At 39.5% G+C, this 27,007-nt stretch overlaps 2 protein-coding genes and 1 long non-coding RNA gene across 4 annotated transcripts in view; all 3 read left to right on the top strand.

The window, feature by feature from the left end:
• The window catches only part of LOC113950142, a 147,665-nt gene extending 141,376 nt beyond the window's left edge, over positions 1–6,289 (top strand). Inside the window, exons 3-4 of the long non-coding RNA XR_003528676.1 lie at positions 3,999–4,157; positions 6,187–6,289. This is a non-coding gene — a long non-coding RNA (uncharacterized LOC113950142). The remainder of the gene's footprint in view (positions 1–3,998; positions 4,158–6,186) is intronic.
• Positions 6,290–14,439: 8,150 nt separating this feature from the next.
• On the top strand, positions 14,440–15,021 carry LOC113950188 (chorion class high-cysteine HCB protein 13-like). The gene has a single exon (XM_027649687.1). The coding sequence runs from the start codon at positions 14,440–14,442 to the stop codon at positions 15,019–15,021; it is 582 nt and encodes a 193-aa protein (XP_027505488.1).
• A 78-nt stretch (positions 15,022–15,099) lies between these two features.
• CABCOCO1 (ciliary associated calcium binding coiled-coil 1) overlaps positions 15,100–27,007 on the top strand; it is a 55,152-nt gene continuing 43,244 nt past the window's right edge. For both annotated transcript variants that reach the window (XM_027649549.1, XM_027649551.1), the window contains exons 1-3: positions 15,100–15,156; positions 21,907–22,127; positions 25,029–25,198. In XM_027649549.1, the coding sequence (XP_027505350.1) occupies positions 15,139–15,156; positions 21,907–22,127; positions 25,029–25,198 (409 nt within the window). In that variant the 5' untranslated portion in view covers positions 15,100–15,138. The remainder of the gene's footprint in view (positions 15,157–21,906; positions 22,128–25,028; positions 25,199–27,007) is intronic.

The raw sequence follows: 27,007 nt of genomic DNA, 5'->3' as shown, positions 1-27,007 counted from the left end.
CTCAGTCCTTCCCTCAGAGCGGGGAATTCCATAAAAGGGTATGAGGACAGGAACATCTTCCTATTTTGCAGACACTCTACTGATAACAGTTTCTGGGAAATGGCATGGAGGGCTAAGAATACACAGTTTTGGGCTACACCCATCCAGTGATGAATCGGTCCCAGCTGTTCTAACTAGGACATAGATGTGGCAGAGGAAAGGCATTTCCAGCCTACCAGGGGAAGGGGGAAGATGCGAAGGGGCGGGTTCAAAATCTTCTGAAGCCTGGAGCCAAAACCTGCATTTTTGTTAGCTACATGGAAGGCTTGGCAACTGGTCGTGGCTGCTGGCTGTTCTGCTGTGATGTATTGCTTGCCCCTGCCAAAGAGGAGTGGTGTTGATAACTAGGAAAGCATTAAAAAGGTGACTGCTCCATGTCCATGTGTTTGCAATAAGGAGCAAGGCGGGATCCTGCTGTTTAAGGCACTCCTGGACCCAAGGCAGCCTGTCCAGAAGCCAGTGTGAACAGAACTGCACCACAGACAGAACCTGGTTAATTTTAAAATGTGTTGTAATAACACACAAACACTGGTGGAATACACGCACAAACTTTTATAACCCTTGCGAACTGCAACAAGGGAATGTCAGCTGAGTTCCAGCGACACTGCTTTGGTTTTCCTGCCAGTTGCAGTATTCATGTAGGGTAGGAAGTGTTTGGGAACTCATTTCCAGTGAAGAGCACACAGAAAATGTGTTTTAATGCTTGTATCTTATTAACCTGTAACTATTAGTCAGTGAACTATTTAAAGAGCTAAGTACTATTTAACAATAAAGGACATTCCCTTGCCAGGTATTTGGTAGTCTTCAAAGAGTAGAGATGGCTTCTGGGCATGAAAGAGAATGAAAGGAAGAAGCAGAAGTTTCTAATTCCTGGGTTGAGATTCCCTGGAGGTGTTTGTCCAAAGAAGGAAAATCCAGATCTCAAGAGCCTATTCCTAAAGAGAGTGCAAAACTGCATTACTTTTCTGTATTTCTTATGTAGGATTCCACTAATCAGGATTTCCTGGATAAAGGAATGTCAGCTAAATCTTAATTTTTGCTGGCTTCCTACAGAGTAGTGATTATTAAATCCAATAAATACCTCCCACAAATATATATATGCATAAAAGCATATGATAAAAGCATAATTCTTATTGTAGGAAAAAAAGCTTTACAGTTTTACTTGTAGTTTATAAATATTAATGAAATAATTTTTAGTAGATCCCTGTGAACTTAGAAGATACCTAGAAAGTGTATGCAATTATTACATAATGAAATCAAGAGTTTGAAGGAAGGGGAGACAAATCCTGAAAGAGAATTTAAATTTGCTTGGAAGGTTCAGATACACGCCTTCAGTGATTTTTAAAAACACTCTGAGGTCTAAGTTACATTAATGCCTTAATGCTTTTGAAAATCTTGTATGTCTATTTTTATATTGAAATCATGTTTAAAAACTGTTAGTGGCTTGACCAAAACCACAAAAATGAGTGAGAGGTGAAGAGCTGGAAATTAAAGTCCTTATTTTCATTTTTAAGATAGTTCCACCATCACCAACCTGTGTGCATTGGACTGATTTTGTTCCAACTTTCTTTACACCAATGATATACAAATGTCACCTGTCTTAAGGTCTTAGGTTCAGCTTTGAATATTCAGTGAAATTATGCTTTAAGATCTGTGGGTGATGATGAGACACCAGACACAGACATCACCAGACCTTACAAATATATGCATCCAAGTGAGCTGAAGAGCCAAGTGCAGCAGCAAGCTTGTGTCTCATGCACCTGCTTTGAATGTTTGGGGATAGAAGCTACAGAAACACCTACATAAAGACAACATTAAGCTACAGAGAAATTGGAATAGCTTGGAAGAGTTGTCAGTGGCTGTGTCTGTGTCTGCAGGTCTTCCGTGGGAAGTGGAATAGGACAGGTGTCCTACAAAAGTCCAAGTATTTCTTTCAATATTGTTATCTTATGTAGTTGGAATAATACAGAGTATGCAAATAATCCTGGCATTGGAATGCAATGCTATTCCTTTGCCATACACCTGCACTTCTAAAGAATGAGTTGGGTGCAACAATGTAAATGCTGCTGCACTTAGGAGAGACAGGCTTATGGATGAGAAACAGCCGGAGGAGCCCAGACAAGTAAGTACATCTCTCTGTACTGTATAGGCATTGAAGGCAAGGGTTAATAACAATCCCAACAGTTCTCACCAAACCCAAGGTCATTCCAGAATGAGTAGCAACTTACTGCTTCTTTCATTGCACTTTTATTGGCAAATGGAGAGGATGTGAAATACTGCGACCATATGAAATAAATCCAGGTGAACCAAACTGACCACATGGCAACTTGTTTGAGATGTCAGTTCTGGGGGCTGGTGGCAGTGGTCACATTTGGTCTGGTGTCACCAGCTGGCGCAGGGCCGGATGTGCTGTCAGTGATCATTGGCTGTTACATTTACAGAACCAATGCCAAGAAGTTCATGCAGCTGAAGAATGGGAGCTGAATGGGGTCTGAGTCAGCCCCTGAGTCAGCTGTCCTGCAAATGGCCAAAAGCTGTTTTATCATGTTGCTGCCAATGCACTGGAGAAGTGCAATCTGCTCCAGAGGGACACGAGGGATGGGGATGCTGGAGGAGCTGTTAGACCTTGTCTCCTGACACCCTACTCGCGGGTGGCCATAGGGCTACTGTCCTGCAGCCACAGCTCTGCTGGTCTTTCTCAAACTGTGCTTCAATCCATTTAAATTTATTGTGTCTTACAGTGGTACGGGCACCATGCAGTGAAGGATGCTCAGGGAATGTTGGACTCTCTCCCATCTAGGCCAGCAGACTGAGATCTAGGGCATCAACTTCTTCCTAGGAGTAGAAGTATTGCCCTACTAAAATTACATAAAGCTCTGTGGTCTTACAGTGTGTTTACATACATTTGAAGCAGAGTGAATCAAATGGAAGTAAAAGATAAAGAGAACAAATGTGGACTTCATGAAGGTTTATAACATGTCCAGACTGAGGAGAAAAATTTGCAGTAATGATCTAGCAGATGAAAATAAGTTGCTTTGCATTACTAATGGACAGTTTACATTACAAATCTCTTTCCCATATTGCACAGTATGCATACATTATGTAATGTCCTCCCTATCTCAAGTGGATAAATAACATTAGCACAAGGCCAAGAAGATTTATAGCATGAATGAGTATCTCTCTATTACTCTTTTCTGACTAAGTTTCTGTAACTATTTCTATTGCTTATGAATTACTTCACTGGCCAAGCTAATTCCTGGAGTAACTCCCTTGGCTCCAGTGGAAGTACTCCAAGATGATTTTGAGGTGTACACTAAAACAGGTCATACAGTGAATAGATGGATGTTATAAAACAAACTACTCATGCTAATTGGCAATGGCATCATCTCACCACAAGTTTCTAGCCTCTGTTAAAGCTATCTCCATTACAGACCAGTAATTTCTTTCTTTGCTTTTTCTGTTGTTTGTATTCTAAAGCAATTAGCTCCCCAGAAACTATTTTTCCTTTCATCTGGAGACAGATGCTACTTCTGCTCATGTTTTTATTGTTACTAGAAGCTAATATGACTTTGGTTGTTCTGGTAGAAGTGTATCATCGTACTCAGACTGCCTGCCACCTTGACACTAAAGATCACAAAGTACATTGCCCATCTTATGCCTCCCAACACTCAGAAGGTAAACAGGTACTTCTATAGATATTTAATAGACAAGAGAAGTTAAAATTCCATCTTGCCTGGAAAATTCTAATGGGTTTAGAGTGCTTGCCTTTTGGGAATGGTCCTTGTTCATTCACATACCATCTGTTCCTTCTGGTGGAAATCTGAACGTTGCTTGGTGGACAGTGCATCGAAATGGACTTTATGTTGTGGATGGAGGTTACATCAGTGCCTTGACAGTTTGTGTATGGACCTGGGTCTGCTGCAACAAGCTTTTACATTTCTTCCCAACATGTGTTTCAGATCGCTGCAGAATTATCACATCATCACACAAATGATCAATGCTGGTTTTGAGTCCAGGAGGGAACCAAATTTAAAAGGAAACTGCATGTGTGTAACTTCAGAATTTTAAGTGGGAACTGCTGCTAAAAGGCTCATAGGAAAATTCTGGTATATATTAAGGTAAGAAAAACGTCTTTATAGTTGTAAAATTTCAGATCCAGTTTTTCCAGGGTGCTTAGCGGCATTAATCGAGATGAAAAAAATTGCTGAAGTTGTGTTAATTATGCATGTGTAACAGTCCAGGAAATGTGGACAATCTTAAAATTATGAGAAAAGAGTTTGATGTTCTATTTAATATTTAATTTGATTGACACACTCCCATAATTAACAAAAAGCTAAATTGTGCCTGAACTCCTTAAAATGCATATGGACTGACACAAAGTATGAACACTTTCAGTCTTAAAGGAATAAAATTGAGAAAATGGCAAGCAATCAGAGACAAAAGTTACATTACATGCCTAACTATTGTATCTATAGTGGCCACTACTACTGCTATTATAATACACAAGAGAATTTGAAAGCATTTAGATTTGCCTTTTCAGCTGACAATCTGCCGCAGGTGCTGTGCCATTATAAATAACTATTCAGCTGTTATGTGTTATTGTCTAAATCACCATTTTGAACCTGAAGTATAAGCTGTACAACCCATAGATCAAATCTAAGAAATTGGCTCTTGTTTACAATGTAGTTATTTTAAAGGAAGAAAATACCCAGTAAATCAAACTCACAAAGAATTTTAATTATGCTACTTGTTCCTGGGAGCAGTATTACAGTTTTACATTCCAACAGTGTGTGCATGGGAAATGTGATACACAACACCTGTTAACAATATGTACTCTGATGAATACTTGGCTAAAAATTGGTTTCTGATTTTTTTTTTAATTATATAGGGTGGGGAGAAAGAAGATTGAGTCCATTTTTTTACGTAAGCAGACAAATAGTATCTATTTAGTATAATGATTTACGTTTTACCATCAGATGAAATCATATAGGGAATTTTTTGGGACTGATACAGAAATAATTATGATTACACTATCATTATTACATGAGTGATAATAGGATTCATGAACATCAGCCAAAGGTGTAGGTAGGACTGGAAAAATGGTTTCCATTATAATTCCCTACTTGCAGCCTCTGATTTTCAATTCTAATTTGGCATCAAAAATTTACATGGTTGAGTTCAACTTTTAAAAATGCTTTATTTGGATTGCATTCAATTTCTTTATATTTTCAACAAAACTTTTCACTGCGGCTGTGAGAAAAAAATATTTCTGTGGTATGTATATAAAACATCCAGTTACAGTTTATACTTTAAAACGCAACAGAGGCAGTTAAAATTTAAATTGTCATTTATTAAGAGTAATATCTGGATTGGGTAACATGTAAAAAGTAGTTACCAAGAAGGAATGCATGATCCATGTGGTAGTGTGAAAGCAAGAGGTAGAAGAAAAATTAAGCTGTGTTTGATAAACCCAGGAGATAAAACTTTAAGTCAGTTTTGTGTAGGAGAGCCTATAATCATCTTTTGAAGCTAAATATGGTTTTGGAGTTTGATCTGCTTTTCATCAAAGGGAGTTTCAAAACTTACATCAGAGGAAGTAAAGGGGCAGAAACTACAGGTGAAAGAGCATCCCTGATCCTCCATTTTGGGGACTTGTCATTTTTCCTGCAGTCGAGTTCTAATTGATAATTTTATAAATAAGTAATGGCTCAGTCTTCCCACCGTTGCATTGGCTGAACTCCTCTGGATTTGCCTGTGGATTGCTGAGCTGCTGTCCTGCTTGGGTGGCTGCAGCACTGAGTTAAAGGAGCCCTGGTGAGGGATGACAGCGGGTGGGTGCATTGCTGGTTCTGAGTACGCTGAAAGGCTGAAGAGAACAACTGCAAATATTACTCATGCAGCCTAACAAAGCCGTGTGCTTCCCAAGACAAACGCTTTCACTGCAGGGTTCCCAGGGAACAAAGGAAGTCATGGCCTTTACAAAGTACACAAATGGAAGAAATACTTGTATACCAAGTCTGAGTCACAGCTCATGTAAAGAATATGACAAACTTCTTACTCTAATTCATTAACTCTAAATAATGTGCTTTCAAATGCCATCCCCAGAAGCAGTTTCTGTTGGAGCTATTTTTTCTCCTTGTGCCACAGATTGTTTTAAAAGAATTATGGGAAATGACAGCAGTAGAACTAAAGTTCGATTTTTCACAGATGAAACTACAAAATGCATGGAGTAATGTAATCCAGTCAGACAAGTGAGTAAATTATATCTTGGTTGCAACAACGCACCACTTGCTGAATATCAATAAGGATATGTTCTCTTCCTTAGAAGAAAAATAATATTTGCTGTTAATGTAAATGGTTCTGAATGTCCCTGGCAGTATAGGCACAGATGCCAAACAGCATTGAAATTGAGCAGAATTGCATATGTTTCATTTGCGAGGAAGAGGAAGACCGTGTTCACAGATGTTAAAACAAGGAGGATGATTCATTTTATGTTGCTTCACCATAATGAAACTCCATTAACTTCTATCATCTTCTTTCAAATTTCAAGTAAATGAAAAAAAGCATAAGCTCCAGTTCAAGGAACATTGTCAAACAGTGCACTGAGGTTTTCATTCTGCTCCCTGTGGTCTAAAATATACCAGTGTTGCCCATAACTCAACAGTCACAAGTATCAGCTGTGCCCTATCTTTCTTTTCCTTTGCATTTTGGGTTCCAAGACACTAAAGAACTTGAGGATGGATTAATCAGGCTTCCACTCTACAAGAGGCTAATTCTGCCTCAAATAAATCAATAAATTACTTTAATAAATATCTTATGGAAGCATTTGACCCCTGTTCTGGAAGAAACCCATGAATGTTCTGTATGACATCACATGCAGAGCTTGTGTGCAGTTAAAGTGATATTCTTAGCACAAATATATGTGCTGGCCTTGAGTCCTCTGCTCAATCAGTTTTATTTTTACTAGGAGTAATATACTTAAGCTCTCTAGAGCTCTGGAAATTCATTTTTTTCATGCAACTACATAATGTTTTTTGGAGTGAATACGGACATTAACTCCTCCTTGCAGCTCTCTATAGACATATACTTGCACAGCAGATATTTCAAATTCAGAATTCAGGAAGGAAAGTGCTCCCAGGACCGATTACTTAGTTATATACCCTTTTATTTTAATGTACTCTGCCAAGATGAGTCCATAACCTCAAATGGGAAGAAAAGAGGAAGGGCAATAACAAACAGCTTCGTCGTAATTTTAGCCCTATTATCCAGTGATCACAGAATAACCTTTATGCTTAGATATTTAAGGGGACTGCATGGACAAGGTGTTCATCCACTCACTGGGATTTGTACTCTGTGATTCCAAGTACACAAGGACAAGATACATATGACCCCCTAAGCCAATTTATCACTTGGTTCTGGTGTCAGGGACACTTAGAATGTTTTGCTAGACTGCAGAGTGACAAATTTCACTCTCTTGAATAGACCTCACTCTATAAAGTGGAGATACATTTGCTGTCCTGACTCTCCAGGTGTTGCTGCTTGTAATGGTTTGAGATAGCCCCAAAATCCAATTCCCTAGCTCCATTCCCCCTCCCACATCTCAACCCAATGTGAGATGGGTTTTTTCAGACAAAACACACCAGACTCAGAATGGGGGAAAGGGAATATATTACAATGACTGTACAAATAAATATCATAATACATTATACACATGATCACAACTATCTCTACCATGACATATAGTATTTACAATGGATCAGATCTCTTCTCCCCTCCAAATAAAAGTCCAGGAGGGAAAGAAGGACAGATCTCTTCCAGTCTCTGAACAGCAGGAGTATCTTCCAAGGCAGCAGGTTTCTCCTCATCTCATGCATGCAGCAGTAACTGGATTGTTGTAGCTGGATCTCTGTTCAATACACACAAGGGGGTCTCCAAGCCCCTCGGCCCGTCGTCTCCAAAACGAGGGTCTTTCTCTTCCGTGGACTGCGTAGCAGGGACAAGCTCGCGTCACCACGTCATACCACGAAGCTCAGGGGTCTTTGTGGCAGTCCCTTTCCTCAGGGGATTCAAATTCCCCTTTGCAGAGCTCCGTGCTTTGCCTCAAGGCAGCGGGGGGGGCGAAGCCCTCCTCCACATTCCTTTCTGTCCCGGTCCAGCTTCCCAGGACGCTCTGAGCTTCTCAGCTACACTCTCTCTCTCTCTCTCTGGTGCTGCATGTCCAAAACTGCTCTCCAAAATAGGAGTCCATCTCCCTCTTTTTCTCAGAGGGATCAAAGGAGTTTGGGGGGTCTGGTATCAGTTCTTACCCCCAGAACTCTGTAACTCTGCTGCGGGCTCTCTTTTCCTCGGCTCTCCTTCCAGGAGTTCTTTCTCTGGTACTGCATGTCTCTGTTGCTCCGTCTTATCTCTTCTGGCTCTCTGCCACCGTTTCTCTGGTCAGTGCCAGCTGCTGCTTTCTCCAGCCGCTGCCCACGATGGAGAAAACATCTCCCGGCATAACTACAGGCACCTAGCCCAGCTTTATGCTGTTCCAGGTCCCTGCAGCTCCCCCAGCCAGGGGCTGGGAGGCACCAGAGGCCCCGAGGGGCTCCGGGCCCCTTTCCTCGTGGCTCCTACAACATGGCCACCTCACCTACTACCAAAACTACAACTCTTCTCTTCCGTTTGCTTGTGGTATGTTTACATTTTTGCAGGAGTGCCCATTGGACAGAACTTCAAAACTTCCAGGGGTTTCCACCCCTTGGGGGTTACCACTTTTCTTAGCCTCTGGGGGAAAAACAAGATTCAAACCACTACACTGCTATAGTTGGAATCCTGCTCCAAGACATCACTTAAACATGATGTTATGTCTCATTAATTCAGGCTTGCCAGTCCATATTAAATAAGTAAAGAAATATTGAGACACCTTGGAAACTGTTTGTATAGTCCAACAGGCAAACTATTCACAAATATACAAATTAAAAATACAGTCAATTTAAACTGGAAATAGTGACGAGCTTAAAGTTGCACACAGAGCCAGGCTGTCATGAAAGTCACAGAGCATTTTTTGGTAAGTTCCAGTATACAAGATGACTTGTGTCTTGGATAACTATAGTCTCTCTATTGAAAAATCTCCCTGTAATTTCAGCTGGATGTATTTTTTTCACTTACTGCCCTAAATTGCTATATGTTATTCTAAAAGCTGCATAACATCATATGGAGAAGGTGGTAAAAAATCAATAGAGCTTCACAAAAAAGACATGAAAGAAGTAGAATATGAAATCTCTGAAAGAAATGATGTTCCCATTTGGGGGCAAAAGGTCAAGGACAATGGAATCAGTGAATTTTATTTCTTTTGCAGCCTTTGCTATGTTATTAAGTAGAATACTTTACACAGTTGTCATTCTATCTTCCATGGTCTGCCAACAGAATGAAACAATAGTTCAAATCCAAAAGTCAAGTTTTGTCTATCAAAACACAATTTGAAGACAGTTCGCCAAAAAAATTAATGTCTCATCTTTTATATGGAGAAAAATACACTCCAGTTTATGCAAACTTGTCAAAATTAACAGTAGTTTATATTCTTAGGAAAGATACAGAGTAGATGAGAACATGAGTTCAAATGGTAGTCTGAAGACAGAATATATAAATAGGTATTATATAAAAAACCCTTTATGCATATATTTGCAAATGCAAATGTGGTTCTATATACCACATATATTAAATATATACATAAAGGGGTTTTTTGTGGATAGTGCCTTCCCAAATCTTCGTTCGCGAAGCCTAGCCATGATGATGGTATATAGAACATATATTTTATATAGAATAGAACTATATGTAATATCGTGCTTAACAAATGTTACTTCTGTTTGCCATTATAATTTGTTTAATTTGGCTTATTCCTTCTGGTGATTTCCCTTACTACATTAATTGGCAGGCTCTGTAGTGCACAGCTCATCCCCCTGAAGAACACAGCTCTCAGTGTAACAGTGGAACAATGCTTTCCTATGCATTCTCAGCAAATCCAAAAACCTGCACTAAGCTTATCTTAAATTTGTTGTCCATTGTCACAGTGTACTCACAGCTGTATAAGACTTAGGCAGCTTAGAGTTACTCAACAGTCAGTGTTGTTCTTTTTGTCTCCTGTCTTGGATTTGAGAACTCTTAGTGGATTGTTCTGGTTTGAATGATGGCTTAGAGGAGTCCTTGAGATCTACAGAGATTTTGGGGTTTGTTTTAGTATCTGATGACATTAGTGGTGCTCTAAATTATCCATATTGCTTTATCTAATGCATCAGGTCTTGTAGTTTTGGTTCTTGTGCTAAAAGGTACTTAGAGGGGAGAATATCCTAAGCTTTCTTAGCTCACACTGACAGTGCACTGCAATGTTATATGCACATTTACATTATTCCAACAGTGTAATACGTAGTAAGGAACTGTCTTGAACTACTGGGTTAAATAAATTCATATTTCTGCTTGAAGTTCTTGTTGGCAAGAAAAAGTACAGGTCCCCTGGAGATGGAATACATTTCCTTTAAAGTCTTTTCTATCTAATTTTTGGGATTTCTATGAACCTTGATCCAATTTCTTGGCACTAGATATAGCGGTCTTTTGGCTATGATCAAGAAGAGAATCAATCTAAAATTTGCTTTTATCCTCCATTGAGCCATTTCTCTTTATGGGGAGAGGATGATGGATTCATTGATAGACTACATGCTTTACTACTTTCATTTCTCTGTGTGCGTATTGTTTTGAATAATTGAAAAGTTATGATTTGCTAAATTTAACTTGTACTTTCTTATTGCTGGGCCAAGTACTAACATTACAGATCTATCACTATCCCTGTCAAATCACATGGAAATTTTGCCTACCTATTAATTAAATAGACATAGTAAGATACTGTGTTAGACTGTGTTGAAGAATGGTGAGCAAAAAGAAGCAGCATCTCTCCCTAAATAACTCAGGGCTCTGTCCATCCTGCTGCTGACACACCAAAGCACTTATCGTCCTGTACTTGTATCTTATTTTAATTGGATACTGCCTGAGAAGTGGTAGAATTATCTTTTTGTTTTAAAAACAAGTTTCTCTGACAACCTGGGATTTATGTGTTTCTTTTCCTAGCACGTAATCATGCCCAGGATATTTTTTCTGAAGACATATGTATGTAAAACAGAACGTTACCTAGAGGGAATGCTGCTCCCTGGATAGAGTATCTGCAAAGAATGTTATAAAGGAGCCAGGAGGGAATGATTAATTACTGTGTTAATGCACCTATGTACAATAACACAGGGCTCCTTATTTATTAAGAGCCATGTAGCACTAATGTCCTGTTGCTTTCACAAATTACCCATTTGTTACTAGGAGGGTCAAACCCAAATACTGTGTGTGCAAGACCTCCATATGTGCCCATGTTTTCAGGATCTTTATACCACAGGGCACAAGTATAAGCAATTTGTTGTCGTGAGGGCTGGCAGCCAGGGGAGCTATATGTCCATCTGATGTAACAAGCAAGGCTCCGCTAGGAATTTCCATCTGCTTTTCATCCTGAATTTGCCTATGTCTAATTACTGTGCTTGGTGATGCTTAACTAAAAGTGAATGGAAACATGTTTGCAATTTAATATTTTCATAGGATCTCTGTCTATAGGAGGATGTGTGGAGTTTACGAAAACTTGGTTTTGTAAAAGAAGGTTTCTGAAAATTCATCCTTTTTCTTGAATCCATAAATTTCATTTACTCACAAAATGCAAGAACCTCTGCAAATGAGTAACAAAATCAGACTAAATCACCTTGGTTATTAAAACTTTGGAGGACTCAGTGGAATATTCTGGAGCACTTGCAGCTGCTGTTTTTGTTCCAATTGCAGGTGGCCTGCACCAACAAAGCCCTGCTTTGCTTGCAGCTGTGACCTTTATTCCCCTTCTGACATGGACTTGTGTGAGTCCCACAGCTGAACTCGCTCTGTCCCCAAAAGATGTGATATCGTGAGGAAGAGCAAAGTATTTCTAGAAAGACTGTGTGTAGTTCATCGTGCAGGGAGCAGCTTGGAATTGCTATATTTGTGATGCTTCAGTGCATCATTAGCAAAATGGAAATCTGAGGACTTGATGAAAATTAAGGAGAGCAACCAGCTCTTTGCCCAGCCCCTGCCAGGGCTGGGTGTCAGTGGTTATCTTATACAGGCTAGAGGTGGCCCAGGCACCACAAGCTGAAAAACTTTAATAAAAGACAGAAAGAAGAGAAGGGAATATTCTCTCCAAGATCCTCATGCACTGGGTGATACAAGCCTTGGCAAAACATCTCCCAAACCTGAACTCAGACAAGTTTGCTTGCTTCTCAGACAAGTAGAAGAGCACTTACTGTGTAACACTGCGTAAAGTCAGATTTTCAAATATATTCTGTTTAAACTACACATGCTGGAACAGATACTTTCAGGGAACCTTTGCATCTAACACAGCTACACCAGTGGAGAAAGAGCTTGTTCCACTCTTCTAACCTGGAGTGTCTGTGACCATTACAAATCATAGGAAATCTACTGTGGTTACCTGTAGCAGGAAAGGACTAGGTCAGCATTTTTAAACCACTATTTCTGTTTGCACTTAGAAGTTTTGCATTTGAAGGAAATCAAAAAGTCACCTTAAATACTCACATGCACATACAAATGTGGGTGTTGAAAACATGAAGGATTCACATGAAATTAGAAGGAATGGCTTAATGCCACCATTGAATCCTTTCTTTCTGTGTGTATTTTTCCTCCTTTTCTTTAATATCTAAGCCTTCTGACACCGACTGTCCAAAAATCTAAATTGAAAAGTAGGAAGTTTAGGAGCTCACTACTGGAAAAGCGGGTTGAGCTTCAAACAGTGCTCAGCTTCAATCACCTGCTCAGTGCAGGTTTTGTGTAAGAGAGAATTCAGTCCTTTAATATTGAGTAAGAAACAGAATTAGATCCTTTGAAGGGCTTTGAGCCTCCAAGTCTTTTACATTTAAAATGTTCATGGAAGTCGGTGGGCATTTTCAGTACCAGAGGAATGCAGAGTTAAGTCCAGAATCTACTTGTTACCAACTAGGTAACATCAGAATAAGTATACACAATGTTATATTGCATCCAAATATCACACCTAATTCCCCAGTTTTAACACCTTACTACAGGCAGTGCTTGCAGCTCTGAATGCTGTTCTTATTTGGTTAGATTTATATACACAGTAAAAGGGGCAGTAATGCAGCTGTACAGCTGTCAGCTACAGAGCACAGCAAAATTGTAGGCATTCACAGTGTGGGCTCTATTTCTTTAAAATTCACAATGTGGGCTCTATTTCTTTAAAATGCTATGAATAAGTCTCCAAAACACTGCAGGATCCAGTTCTCTGAACCTCATTCAAACAGATTTCTGACTCCTTTTGGAAGCATGATTGGTGTACATGTGTCAGTGAGGGTCAGGGTGTTTGAGCAGGAAGAGGAGCTATGGATGTGTTGAATCTCACACTATAAATCAGAATCTTCGTGGGTAATGGGTATGCTCTTGTCTCTTGTGACCCAGCTAAGACACAGATACTGTACTTAGTGGTTTGCACATTTTAAGAAGCTGATGATGACAACCTTCAGAAAGTGGCAAACTGCTCAGGCAAACTGCTCAGAAGCAGTAGCAGACCTTGAGACAGCTGCAGAAATCCCAGGAGGCTCTTGCTTTATGTGGGGCACCGCAAAGAAATTGTTTTGTCATACCAGCTCCCTCAGCACATCAATAAACTTTGCAAAATAAGTTAGCTCTTTCTTTGTTCTAATTACTGTTCACCGACCAAATGCTTGCATTTTATTTGATCTTGCAGTTAAGTGCTGTTACTCTGAATTGCTGCTGCTGCTGCATGAAACACAAACCTGACAGAGAAAATGTTTCAATATAGTTAGTTCATTAGTCTTCTAAATTAAAAAAAAAAAAAAAAGGACAAAGAGGGGAAACAAGGAGAAACAAGATATGGATTGTAATGGAAATGCAGCTCAGTCTCCAAGTCTTCTTCTATTTACTGTGGTTTGTAAATTATTGTACATAAAACCTGAACATGTAAATTCAGATCTTTAGTTGGAGTAAGTCTGTATCCCTCAACCAGTCCCAACAGATGTGCTGATTTACACTTGCTGACATTGGAGCTATACTAATTGGTGTTGACTTTGTTGGACTTACTTAGCTTATTTAGCTTATTCTGGACTTATTTAGCGTATTTAGCTTTAGATATTTATCTCAGCCATGGTGTTCAAGAGGTTGAAAACATTGGGATGTCGTTCGGGTAACTGGGGGGATAACTGCATGGTGCCATCCGTATAATTGTTATTCAGACAATGCAAACGGTCCTGTTTGGATTAGGAAAGCAGTGAGATCAAAATTCAGAGGGGCCTGGGAGCGTGTTCTCCGTGGGCAGTGCCGATGTGTCGGTGTGTGGGTATGTCAGTCTGCCGTGTGCCGGTGTGTCCGTGTGTCGGTGGTGTGTCGGTGTGTCCGTGTGCCGGTGTGTTGGTGTGTCGGTGGTGCGCCGGTGTGTCGGTGGTGTGTCGGTGTGCCGGTGGTGCGCCGGTGTGTCGGTGGTGTGTCGGTGTGCCGGTGTGTCGGTGGTGTGTCGGTGTGCCGGTGTGTCGGTGGTGTGTCGGTGGTGTGTCGGTGCGCCGGTGTGTAGGTGGTGTGTGGGTGGTGTGTCGGTGTGCCGGTGTGTCGGTGGTGTGTCAGTGGTGTGTCGGTGTGCCGGTGTGTAGGTGGTGTGTCGGTGGTGTGCCGGTGTGCCGGTGTGTCGGTGGTGTGCCGGTGTGCCGGTGTGTAGGTGGTGTGTCGGTGGTGTGCCGGTGTGTCGGTGGTGTGTCGGTGTGCCGGTGGTGTGTCGGTGGTGTGTCGGTATGCCGGTGTGTCGGTGGTGTGCCGGTGTGTCGGTGGTGTGTCGGTGGTGTGTCAGTATGCCGGTGTGTCGGTGGTGTGCCGGTGTGTCGGTGTGTCGGTGGTGTGCCGGTGTGTCGGTGACAGCCCCGGCGGGACCCCGAGGGCTCTGAGGGGTGCGCGCGGGCCCGCCATGACGACGGATCGGGATAGGGGCGGGGCAGACCCCGCCCCCCGTGGCCGGGCCGACGGCGGGCGGCGATGGCGGCGCTCGCGCAGGTACCGCCGGGGAGGGCGGCCGCGCCCCCTCAGGGTCCGTGGGTGTCGTGTTAAAGTGTCTGTGCTGAGCTGCAACGTGGGCAGGGGTCTGCAGCACATCCTTTGCGAGGAGGGACTGTAGGGGCTGGGCTGTTTAGTCTAGACAGGAGAAGGCTGAAAGTACATGTTGCACGCTCTTCGGTGGTGCCCAGCGACAGGACGAGGAGCAACCGCCGAAAACCAAAGCACAAGTTCCACCTCAACACGAGGAAGAACTTCTGTTCCCCTGTGCTGCTGAGGAAAAGAGATAGGGAAAATTGGATGTGAAGCTGAACCTGAAAATAAAGGAGGGGTGGGGAGAAGGTGTTTTGACATTTAGTTTTTATTTCTTATTATCCTACTCTGATTTCATTGGTAATAAATTGAATTTTTTTCTACCCAAGCTGCGTCTGTTTTGCCAGTGATGGTAATTGATGAGTTTCCCTGTCCTTATCTCGACAGCCAACCCTTTTGTTATATTCCCTCTCCTCTGTTCAGCTGAGGAGGGGGCTGACAGAGAGACTTTATTGGGCACCTGACATCTAGCCTGGCTCAAACCACCACACTTGGCTTATTCATGGTATTAGAAGTATCCTAATTTTTGATTGTTGGGGGAAAGGCATATGGTTTCCCTACAGAGAAACTGGGGGAGTGGAAGCAAGCTCACAACTTCTTTCCAGCAATATCACTGTTGTATTTCTCACCTTTCATTGCTTTAGGTAATTGAAGTCATCTAGAGAATTTTGCAAATCCACAATGTTCACATTAATATTTGCCTTTTTTTTTTAGCTAGTCTTCAGCCTCCATTTTTTTTTCCTATTTTCTTTTTTGTCTTGATTGCAGAGGTGTGGTTTCTGACAGGCAGCTCGTCTCATGCTGCATGTCAGGAGATGTCAGAATAAAAGTTATTCCTCTCAAGAATGCATGAGGTGTTGCATCAGCTCAGAATTTCTTTCTCAAGCCTCTCTTTATAGTTGTAGCTACTACAAGATAATTTTCTTCTGGTTGAACTGCTTTGTTGTCTTAGATGGCCAAGAAGTTATTGTGGCTGTTGTGGGAGTGATTAACCACCTTCAGCCAGTGTCATGGTTGTGTCTTTGTCAGTACAAAAGCTTAACATTTAGGTTTCCTTAAATAAATAAATCCTCTTCCATGTGAAATGTGTTTTAAAGTATTCTAAATGCTTTATGAAAAATATATGTATCTTTCACAATGCTCTCTGTTAGTGTTCTCTGTAAATATTTTGGCAGTTGGAACAGCGTAACACTGGGGTAATGCAGTCAGATCACAGTAAAAGGATACAGGGTGTGCTGGATGGGAAACGACAGGCTGTCAAAAATATATTGTACATCTGTTTGAAATGTACCACTGAAATACTTGTCGTTTTTACTTCATGACTTTATAAAAGGAATCTTTAGAGGAATTCAGCGAACATTTTTTTTTTCTTCATGTATTTTCTGTTCCTTACGTATTGAAGTTTGTTCTATGCACAACAGCTTACTTTTGTGATATTTTCTTCTATCCTTTATGATTTGTTTTATTGTAAACTCTGTGGAAGTGTGTGTTTTTATAAATTACATTACATAGTCTCCAGTTTTGGCTGAAGCTAGCTTGGCATGGTCTATATGTAAGCTGTAGGGAGCATCAATTCTGTCACTAATTTTTTTATATTGTTTCTTAGATCTTGAGACAATTCCTTTTGATTTAAATTTAATATTTTTATAATTGTTCTGACTTGTAATGAGTTTCAGCCAAAAGCGGAGTAGAAAAATCTGAGTCCTGATCTTAGCAAGTCTTGCTGCTGCTTTATTTTTAACCACATTTTTTCCAATAAGTGGTCTGCAGCTGTGAAAACATCAGTAAAATTTAATGTCATCATACATTTGGTCAACCATAAATCTTGACGTTTGGACTGTGTGAAATTTCTGAACCATATTTTGTTATTAAAAGGACACTGTCAGAGTCTGTTGTTTATAATGGTCCTCTGAAAGCTTTCCTTGCATATAGGTTTTATCTCTTGCATTTGACCCATCTGCATATTTCCCCTTTTGAAGGTAATTGAAATTAACATTACTATTTTTATTTCCTCATTTGTTTGACAATAAAAGAAATGTTTATGACTAAAAATAGCAACTATTGATTTTAACTTCCCATTGTGGGAGTGGACAAATGGGGCCTTTTTAAAACAAACAGGAACAGGGAATGTGTTTCTGTTTCTACTTTTAACTATTTATGTAGACAGCTTCAAGATTTTCTGCTGCTACTGAAGCACTTGACAGCTTGATAACAAAATGTGTATAATAACACAAATAACAGCCTGTGTTGCTGGTGTGGTTTGGTTGGGTTTTTTTTCATTCCCATTTTGATTAAAGTTGTAGCTGATATACAACACTCTCTCAGGGTACATCTGCACTGCTGTCAGCCGTGTTGCTCAGGCAGAGGTAGCTGAGGCAGCTTTACGTGAACAACTGGAAAGTGCCTTGCTGAGGCAGGAGAGCTCAGTCCAGCCTAATTTTCCCTGGTAGGGTGAGGACAGGAGGATCTTGGGTTCCTCACACTTCAGGTATTTGCTATAATTTAAGAGATTTGGTAAGCTGTTCCTTTGCGTGTGTATTGTTGGAAGTCGTGTTTTTGCAAAGTGTGGTTGTTGTATTGTCAAACACATGCAATTGTTACCTTCATCCGCTGCAGAGGGCTCATCCCAAAGGACAAGCTTATTTTTCTTCAGGAGGTCTGGTGCTCATTTCCATTGCTGTGTTTCAAGGTTTTGCCACTCTGGAAAGGCTCTCACCAAAACTGCAGGTAGTGGGGCATTCTAACTAGGCAGGGATGACTCACTAAGGGTGGGAGTTTGGAGAGTTCTCTCCCACCCTCCTAAACACAGAGGTATTTTTCAATTTGCTGTTTAACTACATCACTCTGCTGATGATATTTTCTACTTCGTGGTGGCTCATGAACATGGGCTGAGAGATTCAAGGATTTTTGTTGTAGAATGTCTGGTTTGGTATTTTGATTTGATGCTGTTGACAAGGGATGCCCAAAGCATTTGTAGTAATGTATTGGACAGCCAGAAACATATTATACATTCAGAACAGCTAAAAAGCCTTCGAAGGAAAATAAAACAGTAACAAATAGTTCTCTAGTAGCAGTCTGTATTTAAATAGGCTAAGTCTACTGCTGGGAATGTGTACTGCTAGGATTGGTTTAGGAGTTTTTCTCCTGACACATGAAGATAGTGTTACCAGAATTAACTCACCTTGAATTACCTCAGCCAGTCACTACAGTTAACAGTAAAATGAACGGTAAATTCTTTGACACCAGTGAATGTGTATAAAAAATAGCTTCTCTTCAGATTTTCAGTGGTGGTTAAAGGCAGCAATCAAAAGACAAAACAGTGGTAAATCAAAATAACTGAAAGCTTTTAGTCATGTGTCTGTGAAGGTTCTGCTCAAACAAACTTTCCACAAGCATGAGATTGTTAAATGATTTATGGACTTTCAATACTTTTTTAAATTACAGAAACATTGATAATTTAAAAAAATTAATTTTCTAAATAATGTGCTTTCTCTCCCATAGTTCCTTATTGGTTGTTTGTAACAGTATTTCTTCTTATCTGATACCTGTGCTGGTTGTAGTGGACAGTGGTGCCCCTACCTCATCCTTATCATGAGTAGTAACAAAGAATATAATGCATTGGTGGGAATGTTGCTGCTGAGAATGTTGTTCCAGGCTCTAGGGAATTAAATGGTTCATGGGAAGCTTCCCCTTGCCCTGTAAACTGTTGGGGTTTGATACGCAGATTACAGAGCCTTATCTACAACACTGAGTTACAACAGCTTGCCTGTCTCTTCAGTTTAAACTGCAAACTTTAGTTGGTCAAAGAGTGTGTTTCTAGTGCTAGAGGACCTTTAAATGTGTAGCAAGAGATTATAGGGGACTGAGTGCAAGGCATGTGGAGTTATTTTTAAATTAATTTTTATAATCATACATAGCTTATATATTGCTGTAATACCACACTACAGACTAAGACTAAAGCAGCTGTTCCAGAGGTCCTTCTTGCCATTTGTAATGCATGGAATGAGATGACCCTCAGCATCAGTCTTTAAGTTGTGTTGGGCCTGTGGATACCACGTGGGTTAGAAAACTGTCTGCTTTAGTAAACCAGGTACATATGGGAGGGGCAGGAGAAAATTTCTCTTTGGACAAGCTTTTCTAGCATGGATGTTGTCTGATACCTGAGGAATTAGTTTGGATAAGATTCTTGGAAGTTGTTTTCCAGAATATTCCATTTTTTAGCTACTAACCTGTTCCTTATGATATGAGATTTAAACAGTGGAAGGGAGAAAAAAGACTTTTGATACACCTCTACAGGGTACTGCTGTGATCTTGAATGGTGGAGAAGCACTGTGCAGGTGGTGGAGAATGTTATGGGAAGGTCTTAGTTGTTATCACACCTGGCTGTAACCACAGAAGGGCTGCTGGAAGATACCTTGATGAGAATAAAAATACTGTGCCTTGAACTTTTTTATGCTTTTCTTTCTGATACAGTGCTAAGTTAATCATTCTATGCTGATAAAGTGAATCTGGGGCAATACTTGTAAAATATTAGCATTTTGCCTTATTAAGTAGGCAACATCAGTAAGCTGTTGACTGACTGACCAGCAGTATGCTATTTATATAGCTGTGGTCCTTATAAATACTAAAGCATCCTATGAGAAATACTTATAAATACTAAAGCATCCTCAGAGAAAGAGATGGATGGATATTAATTCAGTTTCCAAAACATCTATATCAGTTATTCTTTTAATTCAGCTCTCATGGCTTCTAAAAAAAAATCTCATGTTTTACAGGTTTCTAACACACTGGTTGCTTCAGAAAAACATTCATATTTTTTCTAGTTATTAAAAAATGTCTTTCAATAATTGTATAATATTAGCAGGTAGAGCTGTTGTTTTTCCCTCACTAGGGCATTTAGCTTCAATTATGTCAATGTTACGGACTGTAGGAGTACTTTTCATGCTGCATGAATTATTACTAATAAAACAAAAGCAAAATAACGTCATGCTCTTAACTATCTGAAGGAAGCCTTCTTTTATTCCACTCCTGTTGTTCTGATGAGACATTATATCTGAGACTGACTTGTTTACAGTAGGGAACAATAATTTTTCATATTGAAGTACGAGTGAAAGTACTCTAGTACTTAATTAGAAGGGGGAAAACCTTGTCTGTCCACTGAATGTTCTTTGTTGCTCTCACTGTTTCATCAGTTCAAATGTGGTTTTTCAGCTAGTCCCGTGGCTTTCAGTATATCTTGCAATTCGGCAGCAGCAGGGGGAGTAGTGTAGCTTTATTTGGGGGCTCTCCTTGACCAGCACTACAGTGAGTTGATTATTAGCCCAGAGCAGTGCTGGTCAGGCTCAAAATCAGTGCACGTCAGGAAATCATCTCCTTCGCTCTCCCTAGGTGAGCTGGAAGCAGGATTCTGCAAGCTTTCCCTTGTTGCCCATCTCTAAAGCCCAAGTCCTGCAGATGTAGAAGTTTACCTGCTACAAACAAATAGTGATCAGGTGTTCATGTGGCCAGGCCAGTCAGACTCCCATCATGAGGCTGGAAGGGATTTTGGGACATGCACTGGCTCACCTGTTTGCTCAGAGCAGGGCCAGCACCAAGTGCAGACCAGGACTTTGTCCAGTTTTGCCTTGAAAGCCTGCGAGAGTGGAGATTCCCTCACCTTTCCGGCTTACCTGTTCTAATGCTTCATTATTTCCATAGTGAAATATTTTGCCTAACCCTGTGCCATTGTAGGTCCCTTTCAACTAATAGTCCATTCTATGACCGTTGTTGCCTTGTTCCCCTGCCATGCACCTCTCTGGAGGCACTGCCTCATCTCACATTTTATAATGTGCTTTGACACCTCGCTTTGTCACCTACATATTCTATTGAGAAACAGTTTTCATTTTTTTCTGCTGCTTTATGTATTTTGTAGATTTCTTACTGAAATCTCTGCTCAGATTTTTTTGGTCAGTGACCACACGAAATAAAATATCATCAAATATTCTTGTTTTTTGAAAGACCATTGCATTGTTAGTGCTCAGTTTATTATCCCCTGTAACATGTACATCCTCATATTTCCTATAAGGAACTGCCTTCTGTATTACAAATACACTGAGCTTCCCTGTAACAGTAGTGTCAGATCCTTGTGTGGGTATCATTCCATTGCAGCAAATATCTTGGGCTTTTTTTTGGCTAGGGGTGGAGTCAATGCAGTGAGGAAATTTGAAAATGCAATCAAGTACAGAGTGGAGAGCAAATAGCATGGTAATACATGTGTATTTTCATATGTTAAGGAGAAACTAATTTTAAAATTTAATTATTGTGCAATCTAGTATCATGTTGGTCAAATTTAGATTCACGGATTTTTTTTGCACCTTTAGATCTCTGTTGTTTTTACTTGCAAGTTAATTTAATCTTGTGCTGCACATAATATGTCTCTGTGTTCCCATATGAATTTAAGATAAAAATAGTGTTTTCCATGTATCAGCCCAGTTTTTCTCTAGTGAGAACGTGTTAAGGTATTGTGTTACTGCCATATAGTTATAACTGTCTTACATTTTTGGCATTTGTCGAATTAAGCCCTTGCATACTTCCTTACTATAAAAATGTTACTTAGGTAAGTTACCGACATAATAAAATAAACATTTTAAAATTATATTCCTATATACATGTTTATAGGAAGAAGACCAAAATCAGGATGCCATAGGTGAAAAGGCAGAAGACCAAGATCAGGGTGCAGTAGGTGGAAAGGAAGACCAAGATCAAGATGCCATAGGTGGAGAGGAAGAAGACCAAGATCAGGGTGCCATAGGTGGGCAGGAAGAGAAAGAGAATAAGCCGTTTCTTTCTCTTTCCCAAATTACTGCTTTGTTAGAAGAAAATCTAGAAGGAGTTGAAAAGTAAGTAGCAATGACAACAATGCTAGGAGCAGTATAATAATGAAATAAAAATTACGGTCTATTTGTTAGATTTCTCTTGTGATGGTTATTAGTGTTTAATTGTTCACTTAATTCATTAATTTTAATAAGATTCACGAAAGATGGAACAAATACTGCTGATCTCAGATACAGTCTGTTTTACTGTATTTCCTATATCTCTTCATTTTGCTTTGACTCCTTTTTTTTCCACTTGTATTTCACATTGATGTACTTTCTGAATGTACAACAGCTTTAAATATGCTGTAAATGAATTACTAAAGTGTAAATAAGAACAGGCCAATACTGACCTTTTTTTTTTTAATGAGTCTCACTTGGTAACTTTTTTGCTAAAACATTTAAGATTCTGTACTGTAACATGAGTTACTGAAAAATCAAAAAGGTCTTAAAAGTTCAGAAAGGGATGGAAAGCTTAAGAAGGTATTAGTAGGTCCCCATTATGGTGCACTGGGGAAAGAGGAGACAGCCAAAGACTTCTGATGTAAGCCAATCTTGTCTTTCCTGTAGCATCACTCTCCCTTGTTATTAGTGTTTAATAGCAGCTAAATTTAGGAGGCCAGGAGTTTAACCTGAGACTCTGGACTTATATTTAAAGATGGAACTTTCAGAAGTGCCGGAATTATTTAGGAGTGCTTGTGTCTGCTAGCAAATTCTTAGTGCATTGAAAGCCAAAGGGCTGGGCCACTGGTCTAGTTTGGGAAGGAAGGGGTGGAGGGAGATATAAAATCCAACTTTGTTCCTCTTAATAGGTAACCATTTAACAGAGATGAAAATATTATTCCTGAAATATATTCTGTTCCTCCTATTTGTCACTATTCTGAGGAAAAACAAAGGTCTTTTCTGGAATTCTGGTTTTGTTTTTTTTTTTTTAAAGAAAACTGGAAAGAAAATTTGCTACCGTCAAATAATAATAATACAAAAATTCTTTCCTTTCCTGTTTTCTCTTGCACAATAGGTCTCTTTAAATTTAGAGGAGACTGAAGTGTACAACTCACTGGAGACTAAAATGTGCTTAACAACACGATTCATTGTGAAACTTTCTCATTAAGAGTGTAAAGAAAAGCACTAAAAGATCATAGTCTCTTATTCTCAGCTGATCACATATATGTTTACTGTACAAGGGGAATGTAAAGTACATACTGCATCTGAATGAAAAGAGGATAGTTACAGGGTATTTTATGCACTCTAAGCAGTTTAGCAGCAGCATTAAAATTTTGTTCACCGCAGTGCATCGTGTCTATTTGCAATAGCAATTTGAAGGCCTCAGCTAAAGTTAGAAAATCAGAATAGATCCCATTCAGTAGGAGAATTTTGATGGCCTGCATTCCCATCTGTCAGGGAGTTTTATACCACTATCCATCTCTGTACGATTTGAGCACCTTCCTTGAAGAAGGAAAAATCAGTCAGGGTAACTAGGAAATCCAACTGCCCCATCACTTCCCAATCATGTACAGACACTGTTGTCAGTGACATGCCTTACAGAATATTTAAAAGATGAGTTCTGGCGTTGTTAGCAGAATCAGAGAAAATCTAAATCCCTGAGAAGCTCTGATTATGAAAACACAGAGTTGGCAGAAGCTTCAGAAAGAGAGGATATGGACTGTTTCAAACGTTGGAAAGTTCAGCTGGCCACGTTCCACTTCTATTTCAGGACACAGTTAAGTGTTTTTAACTGACTTGCATGTGTGCAGCCGTACAAATTTGTAATGGAGAACAAAGGAATACATGTTTTAAACAAAACTGATTGGATTATATGCTTTACTCTGTTAGCTATTGAGGCTTTAATTAAAAAAAGAAACTCATCTTATTTGACAGTGTATCTGTACTGTCTCCGTGAACCCCCTGAAAATGTAATGGTTCCCTATCAGTAGGTCTGGGATTAATGTCCTTCTTAGGAAGGAATGAGAAGGGGGGGAGGTTGGGAGGACTTTGCTTTTTTACACGGGACTAGAAACCGTGGTCACTGGCACCTGGATTATCAGGTATAGTTAAGAAGCCAGGAATTGCTTTAATGTGAAACTTAACTACCTGAGACATGGCTTAAGTTGTACTGAAAGAACTGCAGAAAGGTCCCAGCCCCAATTCCCCTTCTTCTTGTGGAAAAATGTGTGCTGTTATTATAAAAGACATAACTAATTCTGTGTTTGGATAGAGTAGACATAAATGTGTCAGCAACACATGTGGCCTCCTACATGGGAGCATATTTTTTCATAAATTTTGCATGTTAAAGTAGCTGGAAAAATTTTCATCATGTACCAGTAAAATAGGATGAGGCTCTTTTTAGATGTCTTGACCATTATTAAAGTGCAATTTAATTTCTAAATATTTTAGCTACTTTTGGTATGTATATATTATAGTATATGCATTAATTTTCAAATGTAATTTTTCTTCAGAGGAAAACTAATCTTGAAATGGAAACCTTGAAACGAAAACATGATCTTATTTTTACTGTAAAACTATCTCAAACTGAAAGAATGGTAGTAGAAAGTAGAGACTAATTGTTTCATTTCATCCTACAAACAACTTCCTGATGAAACAGTTTTTTCTCTGAGATTTTCAGTGTATTTCTCTTCGGTTTTGTATTGCTATTATTCTTGTTCTTTCATTAGTCATATCATAACATTTAAATAGTGTCTACTGAAACCTGTAGGTTGCTGTGTTTTGCAACAGATATGCCCTCTGATCATAAGTGTTTGTATCTAGAAATTGATGTAGCTAAGTTCAAGAAATGATGTATGCTATGTACATATAAATAATATAGTAAATATTAATAACAAATATTATGGTTACAATTGCAAGCAGACTAAGTTAAGCTTTGGCACCTATATTTTTTAATTTCATTATGTTGCTTCTTTTTTTTTTTAGAATGTTGGAAGAATTTCTGAATTTTACACAATTAAAGACATCTTGGAGAAAAGCTGTTTTAATAGATTATTACAGTGCGGGATTTTCGTGGGCTAAAGAAATGAACTTCAGTCTTACACAGCTCTCAGAATTCATGGAACTATTAAATTTCATCTTGGAGAACATCAGTGGTAAGTATAATTAAGAACTGTAAAATAAATATCTGAAGTGGAAGGCAAGAATGTTTTCCAGTCATTGTAATAAAGCGATATTTAATTACAAATAATTGTAAAATTATTTATTTTCCTCCTGAATGTTGGCATGCTAGACCTTGTGCCTGAAAATAATACTTATTGGAAGACGTTAAAACTTTCATTAGAGAAAACTGTAGTCTTTTGAGCAGAATATCCCTCATTCTTTGTTTGTACAGTATGTGGTACAAATGGGCCAGGTCCTGAAGAGACCTTTTCTTTGCTAAGGTAAAATAAATAATAATTACAGTAGTGTGAGAGCAAGAAGCTCCTAAATTCCAATTCCAGCTGTCTCAGTGACTGACTCACTGTAGCCTTGGGCACATTTCTCTGCTGTTTGAGATATTCAGTCCATCCTGTAGCATTACAGTGGGTGAATTACATTTATTTTATCCTTGGAGGTCAACTCACAGGCAGCTTTCTATATGGCAAATGCTGCACTTCTGGCACAGAATGTATGTTAACTAAAGAGTGGTGAGGGAAGTAAACTGGCATCACTGCCGAGGATGAAAAATGACAATGAAGGGACTGGAACTCCTGTGACTATGAGGAAATTTGCAACCAGGCTTGTAGCTTGGGTCTAGTGGGAATGAGAGAGCTTGAAAAAAATGGTAGCAGTGTCCTCTAAAACCTTCTTTTTCAGAGATCCTAATGCTTGCTTAACATTCACTTTGAAGGTGATTATGTTGAGAAAAGCCCATCCCAGAGGAAGAATGAAAGGACTCAGCAGTTCCATTCAAAGAGAAGGCAAATATTTAAAATCAAGCTCATAACAGTTATTATACTCTTTCATTGTAATTTAGTTCAAGGGCCTTTCTGACTTGGAATTTTGACAGAACATGTACGTGCTTTATGATCATTGAAATTCCAGTTGTCCTTCCTGTCTCCAATGAGAAAGTATCTTAACATATGCTAACTATATTACTATAACAATGGGGAAGAATGGAAACCTGTCAGAAATTAGTTTTATGAGGCTGTGTAATGCATGTGTACGCGACAGGCTGGTAGCACAACCAATTATTAAAGCTGACTGATGTTTTTCAGGAATGTGATCTTAGCTGCATAAAGCTTTGCCAAACTTCAGCTCTGTAAGATGAAATTTTCCATGGCATTGTCTGCCTCGGATTAATTTTTATACATAAAATTGCAGCTGATCCTGTTCAATGGGCTTGCAGACAGAGGCTGTGGGGAAAAAAAAGTATTTTGTGTCTTTTTTTTTTTTTTAACGGCTCTAATATCCCTGTGCTTTGAGGTAAGAGACATAAGTTTTGGCAAGCAAAGGTTGTGAATTTGCCTTTTGCTATTCCTGTGAAAATCCATTTGGATTTGGCTAAGATACATGGGTTTTAGGGAAAGAAAATGCAGCTTTTAAGTGCTTACAGGAATGTTCTTATATTTTCTTCACAGCTAAATTCCCCGAATAATCCATTTTATAAAATACGCTGTAGCCCAGGGCTGAGATGAATTTTCTTGTATTTACTGTTCTCAGCTGGTGCAAGTTTCAAGACCAAACATTTCAATTAAGAGCAAAACTCTAATGTCTTCTGTATTAATGACCCTTTGCTTTCCCTTCCCTGCACTGGAAACAAGCAGCCTGGAGAATTAAACTGATTTGTCCATAATAGCAAGACTGGCATGGAGCAGGAGGAATGGATTTAGAGGAGGGTAGTGGAAGTGCATTTAAGGCTGGTGAAAGAGAAAGGAAAACTGGAGGCGTTGGTAGATTGGGAGCTAGAATGAGTTACATAA

Source organism: Corapipo altera, unplaced genomic scaffold (assembly GCF_003945725.1).
Source record: "Corapipo altera isolate COAL_440 unplaced genomic scaffold, ASM394572v1 53, whole genome shotgun sequence".
In the NCBI taxonomy this organism is placed as follows: Eukaryota; Metazoa; Chordata; class Aves; order Passeriformes; family Pipridae; genus Corapipo; species Corapipo altera.
This window is presented reverse-complemented; position numbering and strand designations above follow the sequence as displayed.